The following is a 24,987-nucleotide window of genomic DNA, read 5'->3' as shown; positions in this document are numbered from 1 at the left end:
TTTTATAAACGGGGCCAGAATTTTCACTTCTAAGACAAACGGAAATACATCTCTGCACAAAAGAAAATAAAAATAAAACAACTGTGCAATAGCATTCAGACCAGCAGTAATCATAATGACCAAAAACTAAGGTATCTATCAACTGTTGAATCACTAAAATTTGGTGTACATTTGTGTGTATTATTCACTCAGTCATGTCCATCTCTTTGCAATCCCATCCACTGTAGCCCACCAGGTTCCTCTGTCCATGGGGATTCTCCACGCAAGAATACTGGAGTGAGTAGCCATTTCCTTCTCCAGGAGACTTCCTGCACTGCAGGTAGATTCTTTACCATCTGAGCCACCAGAGAAATCCAAAATTTGGTACATCCATACCACACTAAATAAAGAAATGAAATATGCTATAGCATGGATAAAACATGAAAACATTATGATAACTGAAATAAAGCAGTAACAAAAAATTATGTATTATATGATTTCATTGATACAATATTTCCAGCATAAGAAAAAAAAAATCTATAGAGGCAGAAGGTAGATTAGTGGTTGGATAGAGCTGTGTGGGGGGAGGAAGGGAAGGAAAGAAGAGAATTGAGTGCTAATGGATACAGCATTCCTTCATAGAGCGATAAAAATTTTCTAGAATTGATTGTGGTAATGGCTGCACAATTCTGTGAACATATTAGAAACATTCAATCATTCCCTTTAAATGAGTGAATTGTATGGTAGATAAATAATATCTCAAAAACTTGTTAAAAACTAAAGCATCTGAGAAAGCTTAGCAGGAAGTGTTTACTATGTGCATTCTTATGGCATGAGGAATATAAAATGGAATAATACGGATGAAGTGAGGGAGCTTAAATTCTAGTAGCAAAATATACATGAAGTATACATTCTGATGAAACAAAAAGCCCAGATGGAAAAAGAAAGTGGAGGGGGGAGGTGTTGAAGGTGATCACAGTGATTAAACTGAAATCCACATGAGGAAGAGAAACTAGTTATAATGCAGAATGACTTAAAGTGAAAAGAGAAAAAAAAAAAATAAAGTGAAAAGAGAATTTCAGGCAATGGGGTTAAATGTCACATCAAAATCTGTGACAAGAGAGAACTCAGCTTGTTCTGGGAGCTGAAAACTTACCCAGGTGGCTGAGGACAGTGAGGGAGAGAATGGTGTGTGACGAGGCTGCCCAGATAAGTTGAAGTTATGCAATCTTGTAGCTCGTTTATCAAATATATTCAAGAGTAATGGGAAGCCCTCAAAGGATTTTAAGTAGTGTGATAACTTCATTAGACATAAGATAACATGGCATAAGATCATTCTTGCCACTCCACGTACTCTATGATGAACAGAATGGAGGACAAATTCTGACTTTCTGTCCTAAAACTGCCTGTGAATATCTAAACAAGAACATCAACAGTGCTGTATCCATGTCACTTAAAATTTTAAGAAGAGTCTTGGTTGGTAGCAGTATTACTTGATAAGATCAGTATGTACAGAATATAATGAAGACTAATGGACAAAGATGTTTGCTGCAGCACTGCTGATAATAGTGAAATACTTGAATGAAACCTGAACATAAAAATTTGTAAACAGTTGCTAACTCTATGTGTGCGTGATTAGCCTTACTTCTTTTTTTAATTAATTTTTATTGGAGTATAGTTGCTTTACAACATTGTGGTAGTTTCTGCTGTACAGCAAAATGAATCAGTTATATTTACACATAAATCCACTCTATTTTAGATTTAATTAGCCTTACTTCTTTAGAGCTGTAACATCTTGAAAATAAAAACAGGTCTATATAAATAAGATTGTTAAATTGTAAATCTGAGGCATGCATAATTTTGATACTTTGCTTTAACTGAGTGGTTGTTATTAAATGAAACATAATATTACCAGGAACTTAACAAATAAACTTGAAAAGGGTCATGAAATCAATTTTTATCACCCATACTTGGGTGAGGTGTGTCTGATAAATGAGCATTTATCAGGTGTGCTTATATACAAATGTCCCTGGAACAGTTTCTCTCTTGCTTGCTTATGCGGGCACGCGCACGCACACACACACAGAATTAACACAGCCAGGAGGTTTATTTTGCAAAAACATAGAAAACTCCAAGTGAACCAAGAAGCGTCACCATTTTCCCCTGATTTTTCTCTTCTGGGAAAATAATGCTAATTTGTACATCAAGATGCCTTCACACACACACACACAAATTAATTTTGGAAGTACTTAGTGTAAGTATAAATAGTTTTTTATTCTAGTGCATGTAAACTTTTTCTTCATCACCACTAACTCTCCTCCTAAAATATATTGTGTCAGCCTAATTCATAGCTTGCTACTTCTTTACTCAAAATGATGAAATGAAAATTTGTCACAGCCCCTGAACTTGTTCAGTACTCTTCCTGCAGTGCTGATGGTCTACCATAATTTTGCATTATACCTATAAGAAACTCTATTTGAAAGTCTTCACCCTAAATCCAATTTTTGCCTTCCAAGTAAGGAAGTACATGGGCTCAGCAGGTAAAGAATCCATCTGTAATGCAGGAGCTGCAGGAGAAACAGGTTTAATCCCTGGGTTGGGAAGATCCCCTGGCAACACACTCCAGTATTCTTGCCTGGGAAAAAAATCCCATCGGCAAAGGAGCCTGGCAGGCTACAGTCCATGGGGTTGCAAAGAGTCAGAGAGGACTGAGGGACTAAGCACGAGTGAGCACAAGTGAGTAATCTGTTAATCATAAGAATTACACTTGGGATGGCAAAAAGATCACATCCAAATCACAGATTTATCTTGCTTGCCTCATACTCACTTAGGGACACAGGTTCATTGAGTGAAATAATGGAAAATTACAAATACCATTTAAATTGTTTTCTGGTGTTGGTGTTGTTTTGGTTTGTGGTTTTTGATCAAGCAGATATAGTTTAAATTCTGTTAAATGAGCCTATCATAACAATGTAATATATGGTTCCAGTGCATTTGAAATTCTTTCATTATTATTCAAGATGCAAGTTCAACAATACAAGCCCACATAATAAAATGTGAATTGGAAAATGACTCTCAATTTACATAATAAACCCCAAAAGTAGGTTTAAAGGCAAAGTTGCTCAGGAAAAAATGGAAAATATCTTGTAGTATTTTAATAGTATAATCACTATATCAAATGCAATTAGTGAACTATTTAGCAAAATTTAAAGTTTTACAACTTACATGTATACTAAGAAAACGTAACTGAATAAATTCATGCCTCCACATTTTTTCAAATAGTTTCACTATAATTGGGCTGACCAGTTGCTAGAGCCACTATGAAGAACTTAATTGAATTTATAAGATAAAAAAAGGTTCACCTAACAGAGGAAAAAAATAAATTCCTATGGTTAATTTTGGCTGTGTTGATACAGAAAGTAAATAAAAGGAGCATTGCTGGGGAAAATACAGTGCATTCTGCACAAAGATAACAAAACAGTAGGGTAATTAGTCCTTAAACCCCAGAAGGTTGAATTGTTTTCCTGGGAGAAGCTCCTAGAAACAGGCAGTCTCTCTCTGACTAACTTATACAGAGGAAGCCTCCCTTCTCTAATGAACACATCAGTGACCTCTGACATCAGCACAGTTGTGGATGTAGCCTGAGGCAGAGAGGCAAGGCCGGATATGGCAGTATCTTCAGGAAGTGACTCTGGTCTCTCGCTGTCCTTGTGTACTTACCACACAATAAGCTTTTCACAGTCATTCACACTAATTGATGAAAGGCAGTGGAAGAAATATGAGTCGAGATATAAAATCTCCTCCCTTACCAGAGGCAAGAGGTTTCCTGGCAGTATATATAGAATGGGAGCGTTATTTTTTTTTAAAGGCACTTATGTAAGCATGAGCCAACAAAATAATGGTAGAATTCTTGAACTGAAAAATAATCTGTTGATAAATTCTTCTAATGTAATAGCAACCATCCACAAGAGTCCCCTAGCTATTCTTTCAATTCATGTGAATGATTATATCATAAATGGACTGGCTATGAAATTACAATGCTTGCCCAGTATCACTTTTTTATTTAGTGAATAAAAAGTAAAGTTTTAGCTAATAAATATACAATCACTGTTAGTAACCTCAAAATCATGTTTAACCTTCAAATTATTTATATGTATGCGCTATTCACATGAAGCTCAAGAAGACTGAAACCAAGTCCTCACTACACAAAAATCAGTGTGATTTTATTTTTTAACCATGTTTTCCCTAGTTTGGGTGAAGTTAGGGTGATTCTATACCATGGTATAAACAAAAACATACTTTTTTTTAAACTGAATTCTCCAGCTCCCACCCAGTTATTTCCAACAGTATTGATGGGATTTGAGTCCTCTTTAGTCCCTGAAGATTTCTAACATCATCCTCCCCTGAGAAGAAAGGGAAATACAGTGCCTCTGCCCTACTTACACTGGAGGCAGAGAAAACTACTCGCCAGACACAGCAACAGCACTCCTGGGCCCAGGCGGGTGAGAGCGCCTGGAGGAGCTGGCTCCCTGGAGTCTCAATGGGAGCACAGCCCCGCAGCCTGAGGGAAGAAGGAAGCCTGCCCTGGAAATCAGTCATCCTGGGAAGGGACTAGATCACCAGCTGCAGTGTCAAAGTCCTGACATGCCCTGGACTGCGGGCTCATGCTCCACTCAGCAGTGTGGGACCAAATAACTGACTGCGGAACTTCCCTGGATCTGCGAAGGCTTAGGATGGTGAAGGGGGTTAAAAGAAAAACAAAAAAAACACTGGGTATCTTTAATTTCTGGTATCTCCCCCATTCTCCATGGAAAGGTATTCTTAAGCCTCACTTTCTCAGTCACTAAATTACTACTGAACTTAACTTTGGCATTTTAGCAAAGCACCCTAAAGTGTCTTCATCAGGAAAGGGTCTGAGGCGAACAGCTCATGACTATTTCTACATTTTGTGGATTATTCCCACACTGCTTTTCCTTTAGAAAAAGAAAAATGCTAACAGAATTATGCTTTTTATTTTTATTTTTTTATTACATTATCCTGACATGTCACATTTTTAAGAAACCTTATATTGGTAGTGAAATGATATAAAGACATCTATAAAATAATAATGACTTAAAATGTGCAAGCAAGTATTTACATTTCTTCCTTAGTTTGTTGTTTTATTGATAAGACCAGCATTTATAGTAATTGTGAGTTTTAAAATCTTTTTTTTTTTCAGATTCCTTCCAGTTAAAAATCTAAATTATAATATTTACCTCTACCATTTTCTTTTTCCAGTTATGCAGGGGAAAATCAAATGTTCCAAACTGTTCCACAGCAGTTTGTTTAGAGTATTAACTCACTTTTTAATCATCTCTCCTTTCAAATGCATGATAAAGTCGAACTATCATCTGATTTCCATTTCTTCCTCCTGTTTAGTAACAAATTTATTTTGTTTGTTTTAAAGAGATACCCTGTCTCATAAGACTTACTTAGGAAACTGTGGAGAATCTTTAATTTAATGAATTTCATTCATTCAAAAGATCCTGGCACACTATACCAATTCCTGAAAGGTGGCCCTATATTTTTTATCTAATAAATGATGAAAGTTTAATTATATGCCACCATTTTGAAAAAGTGTAGACTATTTTCATACTGCTTGAGAAATAAAAGTATCATAGTTAACCATTTAATTGAGTGCAAAATTAAACAAACAGAACATAGCATTTTATTTGCGAGTAGATATTAAACTACATATATTTCTGGAAAGACCATGCTTAGTTTTGTTATTAAGACTAAAGGCAGTTTTTGTAATGTTCTTTCATGAAGAAATAACAATATGGGTTGAAATATATTTCCACTGAAGACTGAGGTAGAAACAGTATTCTACATCTGATTTCAACTTAAAATTCTAAAGAATATGACAATGTTATATACCTTAGAATAAGGTCATTCATATTTTGCTTCTATAAGTATTAGCCTACTGGAGGAAATATGTTTGATTATTTAGTAGATTATTTTAATATGAACATTTTTTCAAACTCCATACACTATAAATGTTATGTTTTATAAGCCCTCCTTTGGAATTTGTTATGTGTTTTTCCATATAAGAACTTTAACATTCTACACTTCCTAAAGTACATTCATCCTATGCATAAATAACATGGTTACTTATTTCTGAGAATATATGTATTTTTACGTATATCTCAGAGAAGGTGAAGACGGTTTTCCCAAGGCTTTGTGCGGCAGAAGAATGGGTTTTCCACTAAGTGTTATTCAGAACTCTGGACAGCTCCCATCAAGGAGTGGAGTTGAAGGCAACTGTCCCTTAGTTTCTACAAGCAACTCAATGTAATGCTGCTTTTTATTGCTATATTTGTTTGCTGTTTAACAGCCGCCTATTAAAATTGCTGAGTTTGCACCACATTCTTTTTCTTTTCCAAACGATTTCAACAGTAAATGGATACATACATACATACATACATACATATCTACATACATAAATGCCACTCTTGGCTTTTGCTTACGGGGTTTTGTTGTTGTTGTTGTTTTTAATTAAAAGCACAGCCTTCCTCAGGCGCTAATATAACGTGACCGCAGGGTGTTCGTACACTAATAAGAGGATCTACTTCACGACCTTCATTTGATAATCTCTAAACACGCTTATAACCCAATGAAAACTTGGGCGACAAATAAGATCAGGGAACGTCTTAACGTTAATTCACCGAAGCAGAGTTTCCCTGACAGCTGACGGCTCTGCTGCCCTTGTTCCCCGAGTTGGGAAATGGGAAAGAGATTTTTGAAATAGACTAGTAGCCAAGGTCAAGAAAGGGTGCCCCTCTGTTTCAGGAAGGGGGCTCTGAAAACGCCCCCTGTCTCCTTTTCGGGAACTCGAGGCTTCCTGTCAGGCTCCTGCCCCACCAGGCAGCGCCAGCTCCACTGAAATCTCAAGTCAGGGGCAATCCAAGCGCAAATTACCCTTCCTCCGCCTGCCAGCCACTCTCCTGAAGAAAGGCACTGAGGATACCAAGTGCCTGTAAGCGGATGAGAAACAGATTAACACCCCCTATGGGCGAGAGAGGCTGGACGGGCCAGGACCCGTGAGTCACCGTCTCGGGTCGCCTCATCCTCTCCCCAAACTCAGGAGCGCCTTTTGCCCCTTTGGGAGGGACCCACTTCTCGGGGGAACAGCGCGAGGGAAGGTGGCACCCCCAACGACTTTCTGGCCACTTTCTTACACTGTCATCTCTCCGAAGTGAAAGTTTCCCTGCACAACTTAGCATCCTCCCATCCGGAGGTCACCGTGGCCTTTTTCCCCGATCTGGCCCCAAAGTTCCCGAGGCAAAGGAAGAGAACCTTCCCTGGGGTTCCCCGGGCAACAGGAACTCATCAGTCAACCCCCTCCTGGGTGGAAACTAGTTGTAGAAGAGTCGAGCCTGCCTCCCGGGTAGAAGCCACGGCGGCTCCTCCCGGGGCCGGCCGGGCGCCCCCTCCCCGCCAGTCCCGGGGCGACCCCTCCCAGGAGCCAGGAGCGAGAAGGAGGGCGCGCCCAGAAGGGAGGGTGGGGCGGCGAGCAAAGAGTCCTCACCTGAAATCACTGTAAGGGTGGATAATCCAGAAGCCTGCAGTTTTAACCCTTTCCTGCTCCTTCTCCACCGCCTTCTGGCTCCCGAACATGCGGAGGGAGAATTTGTTGACCCCGGGCTGCAGCATGGAGGTGAACTGCCGCTGCATGAAGCCGTACTGCCGCCGGGGCCCCTCGGCGTCCTCGAAGCCCCCGGTCGATTCCTCGCCGCCGCCGCCGCCGCCGTCCACCTTGAAGCACACGGAGTTGCCGTGCTCCTTCGCCCCGGTCCCGCCGCCCCCCGGCGGGGTGCCCAGGCGCTTCTCGGCCGCGGCCGGCCCCGCGCCCGTCGCGGGCGCCTTGGTGGGAAAGACGCTGTTGCCATCGTCCCGGCTGTTGGACGAGGAGTTGGGCTTGCCGCCTCCTTCCATGCCCGGGAGACGCGGCCAGCGACGGCGCGGGCTCCAGACTCGCCGGCCGCCCGGCGCCGGGGGCACGAGGCGGAGGGGGCAGGGGCCCGATCCGGCGGCCGCCGAGCCCGGCTGCCCGTCGCGGCGGCGGCGGCGGCGGCGGCGGCTTCTGCTTCCCGCCCGCGCCGCTGCTCGCTGCGCGCCTCGCTCCCGCCGCCGCCGCTGCCCTCAGTGGCTGCGCTCCGGGCTCCGGCGCGGCTGGTGCTCAGGCTGAGGCTGCCCGAGCGAGGCTCGGTTCGGCTCAGCCCTCGCGCGCCAGCGCCTCCGCTCGGCTGCCCTCTGCTGGCCGGAGAGGGACTCTACCCGCCCGCACGCGACACGCTGTCGCTCCACTCTCGCTCCACTTCTGCCCAGCGTGACATTGAACTCGGGAGCCCTCGGAAACATTCATTTGTGCATGATGTGAGAGACTCGGTGTATTTTTGCACGAAAAGGAGGAGAGAGGCAAAGAGAGAGTGAGAGAAAGACTGAGCCAGAGGATATATATTCATCCGAAAGAGACAAACATCCTTGAACTCCTTGAGACCTTGTCACATTGAACTCCTATTTGAATGATGTTACAGATCAGGAAAGGGGGAGAGGGTGGCTCTGGATGCAGAAAATTCAGCGTACAGCTAGGTGTGCATTAGAAAGTAACGGCTGACATTAGATGCTTAATTTCATGAGTACAGCGAATTGTGCGTGTGTGTGTGTGTGTGTGTGTGTGTGTGTGTGTGTAGTTGAAGAAGAGAGGCAGACAGGGAAAGAGACTAGGTTCTTTGTAACCCAGGATAATCAGCTGGGGCTTTGCAGATGAAGCTCTGCACCTAGGGACAGACAGCTGACCTCCTTACACTTATCCTTGATTTTTCTCTGGAGCTTCGTATGCAGAAGATGGGATTTCTTCCTTCCCAAGGCCACTCACATCAATTCGCTGGTCTTCCAGCAGCCAATAGTGAGAGAAAAGTGTGTTAGGGAAACCTCACCAGAGCTGACCTAACTTTTCAAGTTATATAATCAATAGAACATACTAAGAGGCTTGCGTGTTTGGTCAGTGTTCAATGATGCCTCACCAGAAAGCCAAGATGCCTTGGAATCTAGACAGAATGTAATGACCCTTTCAGATGGGGAAAGTATTCTCAAGTGAAACTTAACAGCTTGTTGCTGATGCTGAAGAAAGCATTCTGAGATTCCTCGTATTCCCTTGGTGTCTTCCAAACCCAGTGGATTAGCTGAAGGATGCAAGATGTGCGGCCAAACTCACCAGTCACTCAGCAGGGCAGCCCAAAGTCTGAAGAGCTTTAGGACTCCCAAATGTCCCGAACATCTGTTCCAGTTATACGCATTGCCTCCCTGCCAGCAGCCTCAGTAAAGGAATCCCTACCCTGCCGGGAGTCCCTGATCTCATGGGTCCTGTTGGCGACAGCCACTTTTCAGAGTGAGAGGAGTGGGCATTTTGGGGAGGAAATCTACGACAAACTGGCAACCAGTGACTTAGCACGAAAAATGATTGGGGCCAGTCAAAGTGTTTTCCTGAAAAAAAGAAAAAAAAAACTGAACAGGGAGGAAGCCAATTGAGAATAGGAGAGGCAGGGATAAAGAGAGAGTAAAGCAACTAGAACCCCTCATGCAGGATTAACAGAGGCTGAAAAAGGAAGCAGAGAACAGAGGGGAAAAGAAGAGAGAAGCAGAAATGAGACTCCCTTAGGCCTAGCTGTGCTCTAATTCTGTACAATTCCCCTTTCCTTACCGTAGTCTATACTACATCTCCTTGTTCAGCACGCTCCACCCTGACTCAGACACCATCTGTTTTTAGCTAATCAAAACCTAGAACCCTAAGAAATAAGTATAGGTGGCCAAATTTCAATGGTAAGAAATAAGGAAAATAGGAACAATACAGTGCTCCGATTTATCAGAGTAGGGACTCTGAAAACCCAGGAGGTCAGGTGAGGATACCAGGTGCTGAGGGAAGAAGGAAACCAAGGAGATGGATAAAAACCAACTCTGCCTAAAGCACAGTTCTTCCGAAGAAAGGCCGATTACTCAGGCAGCTTCTCTTTACTGAAGATGTTCCCTACTTTTCTCCCATCCTGTAGGCTTCTCCAGTCCCTCTATTTTCAGTCGTGAGTGTGACAATGTATATTTTAACATAAATTTTATAATAATTTAAAAATACACCAACCAAAATGCTATGCTAACTGAGTTTAAGTCACTTTCTCTTTTCTTCAAGCCAATCCTTCTTTTTGTCCTTTTTCGACTTAATCTTAAATATGATCAAGGCAGTTATTTTTGTCAGAATTTTTTCTGTTTCAGTGTCTGAACTAAGCTAATATGACAGAATTACTGAAAAATAAATTTTCAAAATAGAACAAAGAAGTGTTTAAATACGGTCAAAAATTATTCATTGGCTGTTCCAAGTATAGCTTTTAGGCCACTCTTCATTCATTTAAATTCTCAAAAAGAATACTATTTTTTAAAATTTGGAGAATGTGCATATTATATTCATTCATTAGCAAAGTTATCAACAAAAGAAAAAGTCAAGTTTCTCCATTTTCCTTTCAGACTGTCTTGGAGTCATTTATAATGTGGACTGATAAAAAGCTTACTCAAAAAAAGAAATTGCAGAAAGATTAGGACAGAGTGAAAGCTATGAAAGAATGAAAGCAATCAGCAACAGAATTACCAAATGTGTTTTAGAATGTGACTCAGTCATGAAACTTCTGTGGCTAACACAGATTTCTTTTATTATTTAATTGTTCTATTTCTCAGTTCATTGAATGAATTAGAGAAGTGTTTGACCAAGGAAGATATTAAGGACTGATTATTCGCTCAGAGTGATATTGAGGAAATCAGAGCAAGTTAGTCTCTGCTCTTCTGCCTCTTCCCCTCTCCAGCCTCAGGCCTATATTTTACTTTCCTGATGATAAAGAGTAAGCTCCAGGAGTTGGTGATGGACAGGGAAGCCTGGTGTGCTACAGTCCATGGAGTCTCAAAGAGTCAGACACCACTGAGCATCTGAACTGAACTGAATAGTAAAGAATCTACCTGCCAATGCAGGAGACTCAGGAGACACAGGTTCTGTCCCTGGGTCAAGAAGATCTCCTGTGGAAGGAAATGGCAACCCACTGCAGTAGTCTAGCCTGAGAAATCCCATGGACAGAGGAGCCTGGAGTACTACAGTCCACAGGGTCGCAAAAGAGTTGAATATGACTTACTGACTAAAAATCATTTTTACCTTCTTTTCGCATCATCCTGTCCTTCCTCTAATCAATCCAGAAACACGTGTATCATATACAGAATAGGCCTGAATTTTGAACCTTTCCTCAGCATGTTTCTATGTCTCTCATGAAAAAACTATCATGTCTGTTCATGATAAACCATTTCAGGCTGAAATTCATAGAGCTAAAGTAGAGTGCGTTTCCTTTTTTTCAGTCATCTTAAAAGTAAGACTACTATCTTGTTTCACTCCATGTCATTAGATGTTGATGATGTCAAAGTGCCATGTATTTCAAAGGAATCTGATTTCTGAGTTCTCATCAGAGAATATCAATTATGAACTCATTTCAGAGCATGTACCATCAGTGGTTAAAAGAGTATTGTTCAGGAAATACAAGGATCATGCATCTTTTTTAACTGTTCCATGTTTCCTTTTAATACTCTGCTTGAGATCAAGTTTCAGGCAACAGACAAAGATTGATATGAAATTAAAATAAAATCTCCATGCAGCAGACACAAGCACATGTGAAACGAAACCAGAATAAGATAGATGGGCAACATGAAGTTTGACAACATATTGGGAAAATCTCAGTAATTTAAAGATTTAAGGGATAAAACATTTTAGTCCTCTTGTTAAAATAAAGGAATATAATCAATACACATTTCACATGTAAGGAAGTAAAGTCAGATCTTCCTCTGTTGAGAAGTGAAGTGAAGTGAAGTCGTTCAGTCATGTCAGACTCTTTGCAACCCCATGGACTGTAGCCCACCAGGCTCCTCGGTCCATGGGATTTTCCAGACATGAATACTGGAGTGGGTTACCATTGTTGAAGGCAATGGTAAGACACAGTGAAAACAATAGAGGTCCAAAGGCAATCTCACAGCTTCTCTTTCTTCTGTACAGGCAAACGAGTATCTGTTTGGAAAGCAAACACCAGTATCATGCTGAATGTGAAACACTGGCTCTATTAAAGTTAGAACAAGGCACTCAGTTTCAGTACATCTATAATGCATAGTATTTTCAGTTGATAATGTCGCTTCCCTAAAAAGCCATCAGAATCAACTGCATAACCATCACAATTGATAATAGGATTTAGAACAAACAGAATTCAAAAAGTTGATACAAAGTAAACATGGATAATTTATCAAAGGTGAAAGGATGGAAAAAGATATTCCATGCAATTGTAGCCAAAAGAGAACAGAGCTGTCTATATTAATATCAGACAAGATAGACTTTAAATAGAAAAGTTACGAGACAAAAAATGACATTGTATTTTAATAGAAAGTACAATACAGCAAAGAGACAAACAATTATAAATGCACACTTCATGACAAACCATCAATATATATTGTGATTGCATATCCACGTATGCTTATATGCACACATATATGAAGCAAAAACTGACAGAATTGAAGGGAGAAGTGGACAGTTCCACAAATAATAGGTGGAGTCTTCAATGCTCTGCTCCTAACAATGGATAGAACAATCAGAAGATAAGTAAGGAGACAGATGACATAACACAATAAACTAATCAGATCTAACAGACGTGTATAGAACATTTGCTACAATAGCATACACATTCCTCTCAGGTGCACAGAGGATGTTTTCCAGGACACATCACATGCTACTCCACAAATTAAGCCTCAGTAGATTTTAAAAGATAGACATCATGCATAGTCTTAACTGAACACAGTGGGATGCCATTAAAAATCAATATGAAAATTGAAACAATTCATAAATTTGTGGAAATTAAAAAACACACTCTTAAACAACCAATGGATCAAAGAATAAATCACAAAAAGAATTAGAAAATACTCAAGATAAGTGGAAACAAAAATACAGCATGCCAGAAATTATGGGACATGATCAAAGCGCCAATACTTTGGCCACCAGATGCAAAGAGTTAACTCACTGGAAAAGACCTTGATGCTGGGAAAGATTGAAGAAAGGAGAAGGGGGCAGCAGAGGATGAGATGGCTAAATAACATCACCAACTCAATGGACACAAATCTGAGCAAACTCCAGGAGTTAAGGAAGGACAGACGAGCCTGGTGTGTTGCAGCCTATGGGGTTGCAAAGAGTCAGACAGGACTGAGTGACTGAACAATAACAAAAATGGGGGAATTTATAGCCACAAATGTTTACATTTAAAAATAAGAGATATCTCAAATCAACAACCTAACTTTACAAAGTAAGAAACTAGAAATAGAAAAACAAAACTCAAGAGTTAGCATAAGGAAGGAAATAATAAAGATTAGAGCAGAGATAAATGAAATAGAGAATGAAAAACAATAGAGAATATAAATGAAATCAATATAAATGAATATGAATGAAATCAAAAGTTAATGCATGTGACAGGGTGCTCAGGGCTGGTGCACTGGGATGACCAAGAGGGATGGGATGTGGAGGGAGGTGGGAGGGGGGTTTAGGATGGGGAACACATGTACACCCATGGCTGATTCATGTCAATGTATGGCAAAACCACTCCAATATTGTAAAGTACTTAGCCTCCAATTAAAATAAATAATTTTTTTAAAGTTAGTTACTTGAAAAGATCACAAAACTAACAAACCTTTATCTAGATGGACTAAGAATAAAAGAGAAGAAATTTATTAAAATCAAAAATTAAAATGGGGATATTGCATTACATTACTACTGATTCTGCAGATATAAAAAGGATTACGAGAATGCTAAGAACAGTTGTACACCACCAAATTGGATAACCTAAATGAAACAGACAAATTCTTAGAAATCCAAAATCTACCAACTCTAAAATACAAAGAAACAAAAGATCTAAATAGATGTATAACTAGTAAGACAATTGAATCATTAATAAAATAGTAAATCAAATTCAGCAGCATTTTAAAAGAATTATACACTGGTCAAGTGGGCTTTATTCCTGAGTGAAGATCTCATCACACAAAAATCATTCACTATAATACCTCACAGTAACAAAATGAAGGAAAAAACTCACATCATTTCAATTGATGAAGAAGAGGCATTTTTACATGAGCAAGCTTTCCATCCTATCATGTAAAAAAATGGAGACAATCTTTGCCTTATGAACTTAAAGTGAGATAGATATCTGTAAAGCACATTGCATACAGCCCAGCCCAGAGTAAGCTGGTGTTATATTGCTCATACTCTGGGTAAAAGATACAAATTGATAAGTATAGTGCACTGTGATCATCCTTATAGCATGAAATGCATAGTGATATATAAAATGAATTAATAGCCAAATTTTATCCAAACAAAAGTACTATGTTAAATAAACATGGTAAAAGCAAGCATCCTTGTCTTGTTCTTGATCTTGGAGGAAAAACTTTCAGTCTTTCCCCATTGACATGATGTTTTCTATAGGTTTTTCATACATGGTTTTTATTATGTTGAGGAGGTTTCCTTCCATCCTACTTTGTTCAAAGATTTTAATCACATAAAAATTTGACATTTCTTATATATGACAGAGATCCCTCTTGATCATGGTCCATCTAACTCCAATGCTGCCCACGCCCCTAACTGAAATGATGTACTTCTTATCTTAATAATACATAGATAAATGATGGATAGAAAGATAGATCATGTATCTTAGCTTTAAAAATTTTTAACTGCCTCATCACCAGATCAATGAATAAGCCAGTAAATGAACAAGACAAAATGGGGTTAATTATTTGCCATGACTGAATTGATGGATTTTGCTTCCCTTTTTAAAGTATTTTCCTTTAATCTTTCATTTCCAAGGCCATTCCTCATGACCCATTGTCTCAGAGAGAGGAGGTGGTACTCTCACTAACAAAGAGGCCGTTGATCAAATTGAGTCTCAAAGCTGACTTTCTCCACCTCTTTAGCAAGAAATTTCAGAGGAAGTCTGAATATGAAGTTGCAAATTATTATAAATGAGACTACTATTGTTTTTGCCTCTGAATTCATTAGAATGCAGAAGTTGGGTTAAAGAAGGTTAATTTTCATGACTCTTATCTCTAGAAAACCTACATTTTGAGGGTTTATTACCTATTTTGTCCCTCTCCCCTCACATCCCAATGGTGGCAATTTCTACACTATCCCATTCATGTGCCCTCTTCTTAAGATTATCGTAAGCAAAAGATTTTTATTTTAAAAGACATTACTTAGAATTAAGGACAAAGTTTTAGCTGGAAAAAAAGAGAGTAAAGAATCCCACAAAAGGACAAATCTTTGATCTTATTGGAATTGAGAAATTAATTAAAAATATCCCAGTATTCTGAAATTTTGGTGTCTATTTAGAGTAACTTCTTTTTTGGCAAAAAAAAGTATTGCTTATAAATATTTTAATATTGCAAGAGAGCCTTCTACTGACTTTCTTTGTCTATAATCCCTTTCTTTGAATTGGGTCTCTTTGCAAATTTCACATGGCTAGAATTGGGCTCCAGACACAGGACCCTGCTACTGCTTCCTCCCATCATAACTGTAGGTGCTTGACTCAAGCCATGTCATGAATGTTATTCCCCCAGAATCTGAGCTCCTAAATACAGACTAAGAGAAAGTGAGCAGTTGGAGCTGAGTTTTCCATGATAGCAAGGAAGAGATGCAATCCATAGATTCTCCTATAGGAATTCCACAGAGCTGCCCTCTTTCGGGTCACACTTTGCAGATCTTATTTAAATTATGTGAAATTCTGTGTTGTATCTTCTTTATTTTCCCTCCAGATTTGATCTCTGTCCCTTTCTTATCTCTCTGTGCCCCAGAGGCTGGTACCCATGGCCTGCTCATCACCAGGATGCCATATATGCTAACCTCTCAAGGCAAATAGGAGGAACAACTAGAAAGCAGAAGGCAAGAGGAGAAAAATTCCCCTTCTGCATGGTCCTTCCTTCCTTACCATGGTGCTGCCCTAGGCAGATTTATTCTGTGGCCACAGCTCCTACTGCCTTCTCAGAGGCTCTAGCTTGTTAGTAATAAGTACCACTTTAGGAGCAGGGATGCTTCCCTGCTGTTTTAGTTCCCATGTGGCTGCTCCACCATCCTTGTGGGTCTCTGTAACTCTGCCCATATCTCTGCTTGCCATGTGCTCTCTCATTAAATATATTCCATGAAATCTGCTGAATGTGCCCCCTTTTTCTTGCCAGAATCTTGACTGGTTAAGCTTCCTGTTCTTGTTGCTGTTCAGTTGCTCAGTTGTGTCCAACTCTGCGACCCCATGGACTGTAGCCCACTAGGCTCCTCTGTCATGGGATTTACCAGGCAAGTATACTGGAGCAGGTTGCCATTTCCTCCTCCAGGGGATCTTCCTGACCCAGGAATCTGTGGCTCCTGCCCCATATCCTGCATTTCAAATAGGTTCTTTACTGCTGAGCCACCAGGGAAACTTCCTATTCTATGTCTAACAAATTCTTTCAAAGTGCTTCATCAGAGTTTGCAACTGTCTTTTTTATTTTGGTGTGCAGGATCTTAGTTACTCAAGCCATGCCCCTGCAGTGGAAACTCAGAGTGCTAACCGTCAGACTGTAAGGGAATTCTGAGAATTGGCATCTGTTCCCAGAGGATTCATAGATCCATTAGCCTACACTTTTGTCTCCATATTCATCAAAATTGTTTAGTTTTATTATGTGTATATGTGAAATTATTAACTCTCTCTCTCTCTCTGTGGTGTTGGAGAAGACTCTTGAGAGTCCCTTGGACTACAAGGAGATCCAACCAGTCCATTCTGAAGATCAACCCTGGGTTTTCTTTGGAAGGAATGACGCTGAAGCTGAAACTCCAGTACTTTGGCCACCTCATGCGAAGAGTTGACTCATTGGAAAAGACTTTGATGCTGGGAGGGATTGGGGGCAGGAGGAGAAGGGGACAACCGAGGATGAGATGGCTGGATGGCATCACTGACTCGATGGACGTGAATCTGAGTGAACTCCGGGAGTTGGTGATGGACAGGGAAGCCTGGCGTGGTGCAATTCATGGGGTCGCAAAGAGTCAGACACAACTGAACAACTGAACTGAACTGAACTGATATAATATGGGGCTTCTCGTGTAGCTAAAATAGTAAAGAACCCACCTGCCAATGCAGAAGGCTTAAGAGACTTAGGTTTAATCCCTGGGTCAGGAAGATCCTCTAGAGGAGGGCATGGCAATCCACTCCAATATTCTTGCCTGGAGAATCCAATGGGCAAAGGAGCCTGGTAGGCTACTGTCCACAGGGTCGCAAAGAGTCAGACATGACTGAAGAGACTTAGCATGCGTGCACACACATGCATAATAATATCTTCTAATAATATTATTCAGCAACAATTGTTTCTGGAAAAATTTCTTAACCTATGTTGGCTTTTGTTAACAATCTTTGTGAAACATCAACTATAAATTTATACATTCTACATTAAATTCTGTTCAGATTTTTTAAATTGATTTTATCATTGATATCTGTTTCACATCCACCTTATATCCAATTTGTCAACAATTCTTATTTTCTCTACATTCTGAAGCAGACCTCTTCTCACTACTTTGAGTCTATAATTTAAATTCAGACTCTGCAGCCAGAGTGAGTCATTTACAACAGAAGCCAGGCCAGGTCATTCCTCTAATCCCAATCCTCTCAGGGGATGACTCTCCCAGTAAAAGTCACAGTGTTGACGGTGGCCTCCTAAGTCCTGTCACCTCTCTGACTCCATTGCCACCACCCCCTCCCTCAAACTCGGAGCCAGCCACACAAATCTCCTTGGGCGCCTGTGTGCTTAGTTGTGACCAGTTCTTTGCAACGCCATGGACTGCAGTCTACCAGGCTCCTCTGTCTGCAGAATGCTCCTCTGTTGCCATTTCCTCTTCCAGAATATCTTCCCTACTCAGGGGTCAAACCCTGCATTGGCAGGTGGATTCTTTACCCCTGAGCCACCTGGGATGCCCTCACAAATGTCCTTGACATTGTTGTTCAGCTGCCTAGTCATGTCTGACTCTTTGTGACCTCATAGAGTGCAGCACACCAGGCCTTCCAGTACCTCACCATCTCCCAAGGTTTGCCCAAGTTCATATCCATTGCATTGGTGATGCCATCCAGTCATCCCATCCTCTAACGCCCTCTTCTCTTTCTGCCCTCAATCTTTCCCAGCATTGGAGACTTTTCTAATGAGTCAGCTGTTTGCATCAGATGACCAAAATACTGGAGTTTCAGCTTCAGCATCAGTCCTTCCAATGACTGTTCAGGATTTATTTCCCTTAAGATTAACTGCTTTGATCTCCTTCCTGTCCAAGGGGCTCTCAGGAGTCTTCTCCAGAATCATAATTTGAAGGCACCAATTCTTCAGCACTCTGCCTTCTTTACAGTCCAGCTCTCACAATCATACAAGACCACTGGAAAAACCATAGCTTTGACTATACAAACCTTGTGTCATCAGAGTAATGTTTCTGCTTTTCAACACACCGTCTATGTTTGTCATAGCTTTCCTGCCAAGAGAACGTCTTCTGATTTCATGGCTGCAGTCACCATCTGCAGTGATTTTAGAGCCCAAGAAGAGGAAATCTGCCTCTACTTCCACCTTTTCCCTCTCTATTTGCCATGCAGCAATGGGGCTGGATGCCATGATCTTGGTCTTTTTGGTATTTAGTTTTAAAAAGGCTCTTTCAGTCTCCTCCTTCACCCTCATCAAGAGGCTCTTTAGTGCTTCCGTTTCTGCCATTAGAATGGTATCATCCACATATCTGTGGTCATTGATGTTTCTCCTAAAATGTCAATCCTTCTCCCAATTCCCAAGAAGGGTAGTACTAAAGAAAGTGTTAACCATCAGACAACTGCAATCATCTCCCATGCCAGTAAGGTCATGCTTAAAATCTTACATACTAGGCTTCAGCACTATGGGGACCAGGAACTTCCAGATGTCCAAGCTGGGTTTAGAAAAGGAAGAGGAGCCAGAGATCAAATTGCCACCATTGGCTGGATCATAGAGAAAGCTAGGGAGTTCCAGAAAATCATCTACCTCTGTTTCATCAGCTACGCCAAAGCCTTTGACTGTGTGGATCATAATAAACTATGGAAAGCTCTTAAAAAGATGGGAATATCAGACCATCTTACCTGTCTCCTGAGAAACCTATACGCGGGTCAGGAAGCAACAGTTAGAACCCTGTATGGAACAACTCATGGGTTCACAAATGTCCTTACTTTTCTTCGAACTTCCAGGCACACTTCTGCCTCCGGACTGGCAGATGCTGTTCCTTCTGCCTGCAGTGTTTTTCTCACACCAGAAATAGGTGTTTGCTTGAGGTGATCTTCTCAGTAAATCCTCCCTGAACATTTTACATAAAAGGCAACCCTTACTGCTTTTTCCTGTCTCTTTCTTGCCTTATTTTTCTGCTCTAATCTTGACACCAAATGACACGCTCAATATTTCACTTCTTTATTTATTGATTGCCTGTCTCTCCAATCAGAATGTGAGTCTATAGGTTTTATTAACTGCTGTGTCCCCTCCCCAGTGTTTAGAACAATTGACTGGCACCTATAGTTATTCAATAAATTGTTTTAGGAAAAAAATGAAGGGTTAGACTTATTTTCTCCCTTCATGGTAAGAAGTTTATAACCAAATGCAATTAATTATGTATTCGTAACTGCATAATTATTACATTCTTATTTTTAACACAACTGACTAAAGGCTTAAGATCCTCTTACCAGGTGGAAGAAAATTTCCAGACTACTGCTCTGCTATCATCTGTATTTTCTGTGGAAATATCACATTGCAGATCCAGGATCATTGTATGCCAAATAATATCATAGCAATAAAATTACTGAGTCAGTATTATAATTGAAATCAATTCAGATGACTTAATACAAAGGAAAACTGACTCTAAACTTTAGATTTAACAATATTTTTTCTAGAAAAAAGGAGAAGAAATATTCGTATATTATTACGCAGACATTAAGTAGAATTTGAGAAAGAATGTACTATTTATGAATGATATCTTGAAAAATTATATTTTTCTGTAGAAATAGAAGCTGGCAGCTTATTACAGCATATGTTAGAAGGTGAAGGAATTAATAGTACATTATACTGAGGTCTTAAAATATGTAGTAAATGAATGAAAGATGTTTATTCATCAGCAGCCTTATGGTACATACCAAGTCACTCATCCTGGACAATTGCTTGACCAAACTTCTCAGGAATAGCAAGCCTTGGAAATAAAATGAAGTAATCATCCCAAGGGTGGTCCAAAGAGTCAGAAACTCATAGATTCACAGAGTATCAGGGCCTGAAGTAGCTTTAGGCAACCTGAGTACCGGCCCTAGAATTCAACTGAAGTAATTGGTACTATGCGTTTTGAAGTAAGGAAAAATAATTTTTATTTCTGTGGGTTGACTTTGGTTAGAAATTGGCAGGGTTAGTAAGCAGTGCATGGAAAGTTGGTGAATGAGTCACCATAAGACTGCTTTTCTGAAGGCTGAGAAGCTTCATAGGGAAACTCATTGTAAGGAAAGAAGCAGGTGTCATAAACCTAAAACACTAAAACAGTGATGAAAGATGCAGTGACTCTGAGTCAGTGTTAGTTCCTGTTGCCCAGCTGTACCCTTACCCGACTTCATACAGACAGTTACACAGCTCAGTCAGTCAGTCAGGTCCAGCTCTTTGTAACCCCATGGGCTGCAGCACGCCAGGCCTCCCTGTCCATCACCAACTCCCAGAGCTTACTTAAACTCATGTCCATCAAGTCAGTGATGCCATCCAACCATCTCATCCTCTGCCATCCCCTACTCCTCCTGGATAAGAAAAATCTGGGACAAACAGAAGGGCATAGCAATTTTGATCTTTAATTATCTTACTTAATTAAGACGATAGCAAAACTCTCCTTTGAATTATCGTGAATGAATTCTAAAGTAGTATCAAGTCTTTCATTGTTGTTCAGCAGCTAAGTCATGTCTGACTCATTTGCAACCCCATGGACTGTAGCCTGTCAGGCTCCCTGTCCGTGGAATTTTCCAGGCAAGAATACTAGAGTGGGTTGCTATTTCCTTCTCCAGGGGATCTTCCCAGACCAAGGATCAATCTTGCATTTTCTGTTTTCTGCTTTGGCAGGTGGATTCTTTACCACTGAATCACCAGGGCAGCCTCAATATCAAGTCAGCTCTAGCCTATTTGGACTAATAGGAGACAGCAGCTAAATGGTGAAGTTGACTTCTGTGATTTTTTTTTTTTCACTTCTTGGCATCCAATTCTCATCCCTATCAACTTTCCAATTTCATTTTGAGAAGTGGCTTCCCTAATTATGAGGGATATTGGTGGTACACTGCCGTGTTTCTCTTACTTCCCCTGTGAAATATAAAATAAGGTAGAGCTGTTTAAGAGACAAATTTCTCTTCTTATCATTCCAGAACTTTCAAAGGAAGAACACATGACCTGGGCTCTTTCTCTCCTGAAATTTTTGAATCCTAAGCAGCATGCCATAAGGACAGAAAAAAAAAAATACACAAGATTTTGCCTACATATTCCAGCAATGGCAAACGAATGAGACTTTTAAGCTCTTCCTGTCTCAAAATACCCTGGATATACTTGGTTTCTGTACTCTTCAAGCTGATTTCTTCAGCTTTCTTTTCAATCTTACAGGATTTTCTTTATGATAAAGTTAGTTTCTGTGCATGCCTGCCAAGTCACTTCAGTCATGTCCAACTCTGTGGGACTCTGTGGACAGCTGTCTGCCAGGTTCCTCTGTCCATGGGATTCTCCAGGCAAGAATACTGGAGTGGATTGCTATGCTCTCCTCCAGGGGATTTTTCCAACCCGGGGACTGAACCCATATCTCTTATGTCTCCTGCATTGGCAGGTGGGTTTTTAACCCTAGTGCCACCTGGAAAGCTCTAGTTTCTGTGACTTGTAACCGATTATCTTAATGCAGACACTGAGTAGTGCCAAAAGTGGGTGGTGCCAGAATGGGGTGAAAGTAGAAATTTCTTGGTTTGAATGTTTGTCTTCCCCAAAATTCATGTGTTGGAATCCTAATCACATGGTAATGGAATTAGGAAGTGGTCTTCAGGAGGTGACTAGCTCATGAGGGCGAAGCCCATAAATGAATGTGTGCCTTCTAAAAGAGGACAGAGAACAAAGGATACCTTGTAGTCTATACTGACTCATGTAACTCCCTAGACCTTCTTCCATAGGCGGTCACAGCCAAGAAGTCAGCAGTCTGCAGCCTGAAAGAGGGTTTTCACCAGAACCCTACTGTTCTTGCATCCTGATCTTGGATTCCCAGTGATCTTTCTCCAACAGTAAGAAAGAAATATCTTCGTTATCAACCAGAATATACACAGTATACAGCAGTATACTCAACTCTTGGGGTTCATGGTGCAGTGGTCCAGATCACTCCCTCTTCCCACGTGGATAACAGAATCCAAGGATCAGTTCAATTCAATTCAGTTGCTCAGTTGTGTCCGACTCTTTAACCCCATGGACTGCAGCACACCAGGCCTCCCTGTCCATCACCAACTCCCAGAGTATATTCAAACTCATGTCCATTGAGTCAGTGATGCCATCCAACCATCTCATCCTTTGTTGCCCCCTTCTCCTCCCACCTTCAATCTTTCCCAGCACCAGGGTCTTTTCCAATGAGTCAGTTCTTCACTTCAGGTGGCCAAAGTATTGGAGTTTCAGTTCCAGCATCAGTCCTTCCAGCGAACACCCAGGACTGATCTCCTTTAGGATGGACTGGTTGGATCTCCTTGCAGCCCAAGGGACTCTCAAGAGTCTTCTCCAACACCACAGTTCAAAAGCATCAGTTCTTTGGCACTCAGCTCTCTTTATAGTCCAAATCTCACATCCATACATAACCACTGGAAACACCATAGCCTTGACAATACAGACCTTTGTTGGGAAAGTAATGTCTCTTTTTAATATATTGTCTAGCTTGGTCATAACTTTTCTTCCAAGGAGTAACCATCTTTTAAATTTCATGGCTGCAATCTCCATCTGCAGTGATTTTGGAGCCCACAAAATTAAAGTCTGCCACTGTTTCCACTGCTTCCCCATCTATTTCCCATGAAGTGATGGGACCAGATGCCATGATCTTGGTTTTCTGAATGTTGAGCTTTAAGCCAATTCTTTCACTCTCCTCTTTCACTTTCATCAAAAGACTCTTTAGTGCTTCTTTGCTTTCTCCCATAAGGGTGTTATCATCTCCATATCTGAGGTTATTGATATTCCTCCAGCAATCTTGATTCCAGCTTGTGCTTTATCCAGTCCAGCGTTTCTCATGATGTACTCTGCATATAAGTTAAATAAGCAGGGTGACAATGTACAGCCTTGACACACTCCTTTTCCTATCTGGAACCAGTTTGTTGTTCCATGTCCAGTTCTAACTGTTGCTTCCTGACCTGCATATAGGTTTCTCAAGAGGCAGGTCAGGTGGTCTGGTATTCCCAGCTCTTTCAGAATTTTCCACAGATTGTTGTGATCCACACAGTCAAAGGCTTTGGCATAGTCAATAAAGCAGAAGTAGATGTTTTTCTGGAACTCCCTTTCTTTTTTGATGATCCAGCAGATGTTGGCAATTTGATCTCTGGTTCCTCTGCCTTTTCTAAAATCAGCTTGAACATCCAAGGATGCTTTATATAAAATGGCTCTCCTTATGCAGGGTTCCACATCCTCTAACTCTACGAAGTGCAGACCCAAATCATTTGCAGTCAGTTGAATCCATAAATGGAGAACTGTGTTTTACCATAGCAACCTGGATAGGTAGACACAATCAACAGAGATATGAGGTATGTGAAACTGATTAAATGGCTGAGATAGAACAAAAAGCAACAGAACTCCATTCATATCCTTGTAATGGAATCGAGAACCTCACCTTACCAGGTGCATTGGCCAAACAGCTAATTAAGTGCTCACTTGTGCCCACTTAGAACCAGTTGCCCATTGAGAGCAAGCCACCAGATTACCAAGTAACTAGGTTGCTATGACACAATATAAATAGTGTATGGAGTTTCTATTTTGTTGTTTTCACAACCCTTATTTGAAATGTTATTTTATTTGCCAAATTACTGTTTTTGGCCTCTCCCCACCGGAGTTTAAACTCCATGCAGACAGAGATTCAGTTCATTTTGTTCACCACTCTAATCTCTAGAGTTCCTTATATATGGAAAGTATTAAAGAATATATGCAGAGGAATAAAATAATTCTAGAACAATGATATATGTCTACTACGGATAATGTGCTCATCACTAAGCCATTGTCACTAGATATAAACTGGCCCTTCTTTGCTTAGATCTGGGACTCCACAAAACTCATCTCTCTTTTGGCAGCTGAATCACTGGTAGAGTCTCTCAAAAGAGAGGACGTATCTGTCTGTGTGTGCTCATTCGCTCACTCATGTAGGATGCTTTGTGGCACTATGGACTTATCCATGGAGGTCTTCAGGCAAAAACACTGGAGTGGGTTGCCGTTTCCACTCCAGGGTACCTTCCCAACCCAGGGTCAAACATAATCTCCTGCATTGCAGGTAGACTCGTTACCAGAAGGACTAGAAGTCTGGAAGGGGGGAAGAAGCACATTTCTCTGTTTCCCATTCCTGTCACCATCACATGCAGTGGTTCTTCACTGTGACACTGACTGTGTTTCTAGTAGCAGCAGCGTGTGCCACTTTGCAGATGTTTGTACACCCCAGGATCTCCCAGCATGCTCTGTCAGAGAGGTTCCAGCATGAGTGGAGTGCCTACCCTTCCTCACAGGTTAGAGTCCCAGCATCACAGGAGGGTGAACGAGAAGAGGGGCATCTTCAGTCCTTACTTTCCACAGTTCCAGTGTGCAAGAATCTTAGTTACCGGAGCACAACTATAGGTCTGCAAAACAGAGAACTGATTTAAGCCA

The 24,987-nt window shown here is 40.9% G+C and overlaps 1 protein-coding gene across 1 annotated transcript in view; it reads right to left on the bottom strand.

The window, feature by feature from the left end:
* Positions 1-7,953, bottom strand: part of HCN1 (hyperpolarization activated cyclic nucleotide gated potassium channel 1) — a 446,276-nt gene extending 438,323 nt beyond the window's left edge. The window contains exon 1 of the mRNA XM_068990693.1: positions 7,547-7,953. Within this exon, the coding sequence (XP_068846794.1) occupies positions 7,547-7,953 (407 nt within the window). The remainder of the gene's footprint in view (positions 1-7,546) is intronic.
* Between the last annotated feature and the right edge of the window lie 17,034 nt (positions 7,954-24,987).

This window comes from Capricornis sumatraensis, chromosome 18 (assembly GCF_032405125.1).
Source record: "Capricornis sumatraensis isolate serow.1 chromosome 18, serow.2, whole genome shotgun sequence".
Taxonomy (NCBI): Eukaryota; Metazoa; Chordata; class Mammalia; order Artiodactyla; family Bovidae; genus Capricornis; species Capricornis sumatraensis.
The sequence above is the reverse complement of the archived record's forward strand: the minus strand, read 5'-3'. Positions and strand labels throughout refer to the sequence as shown.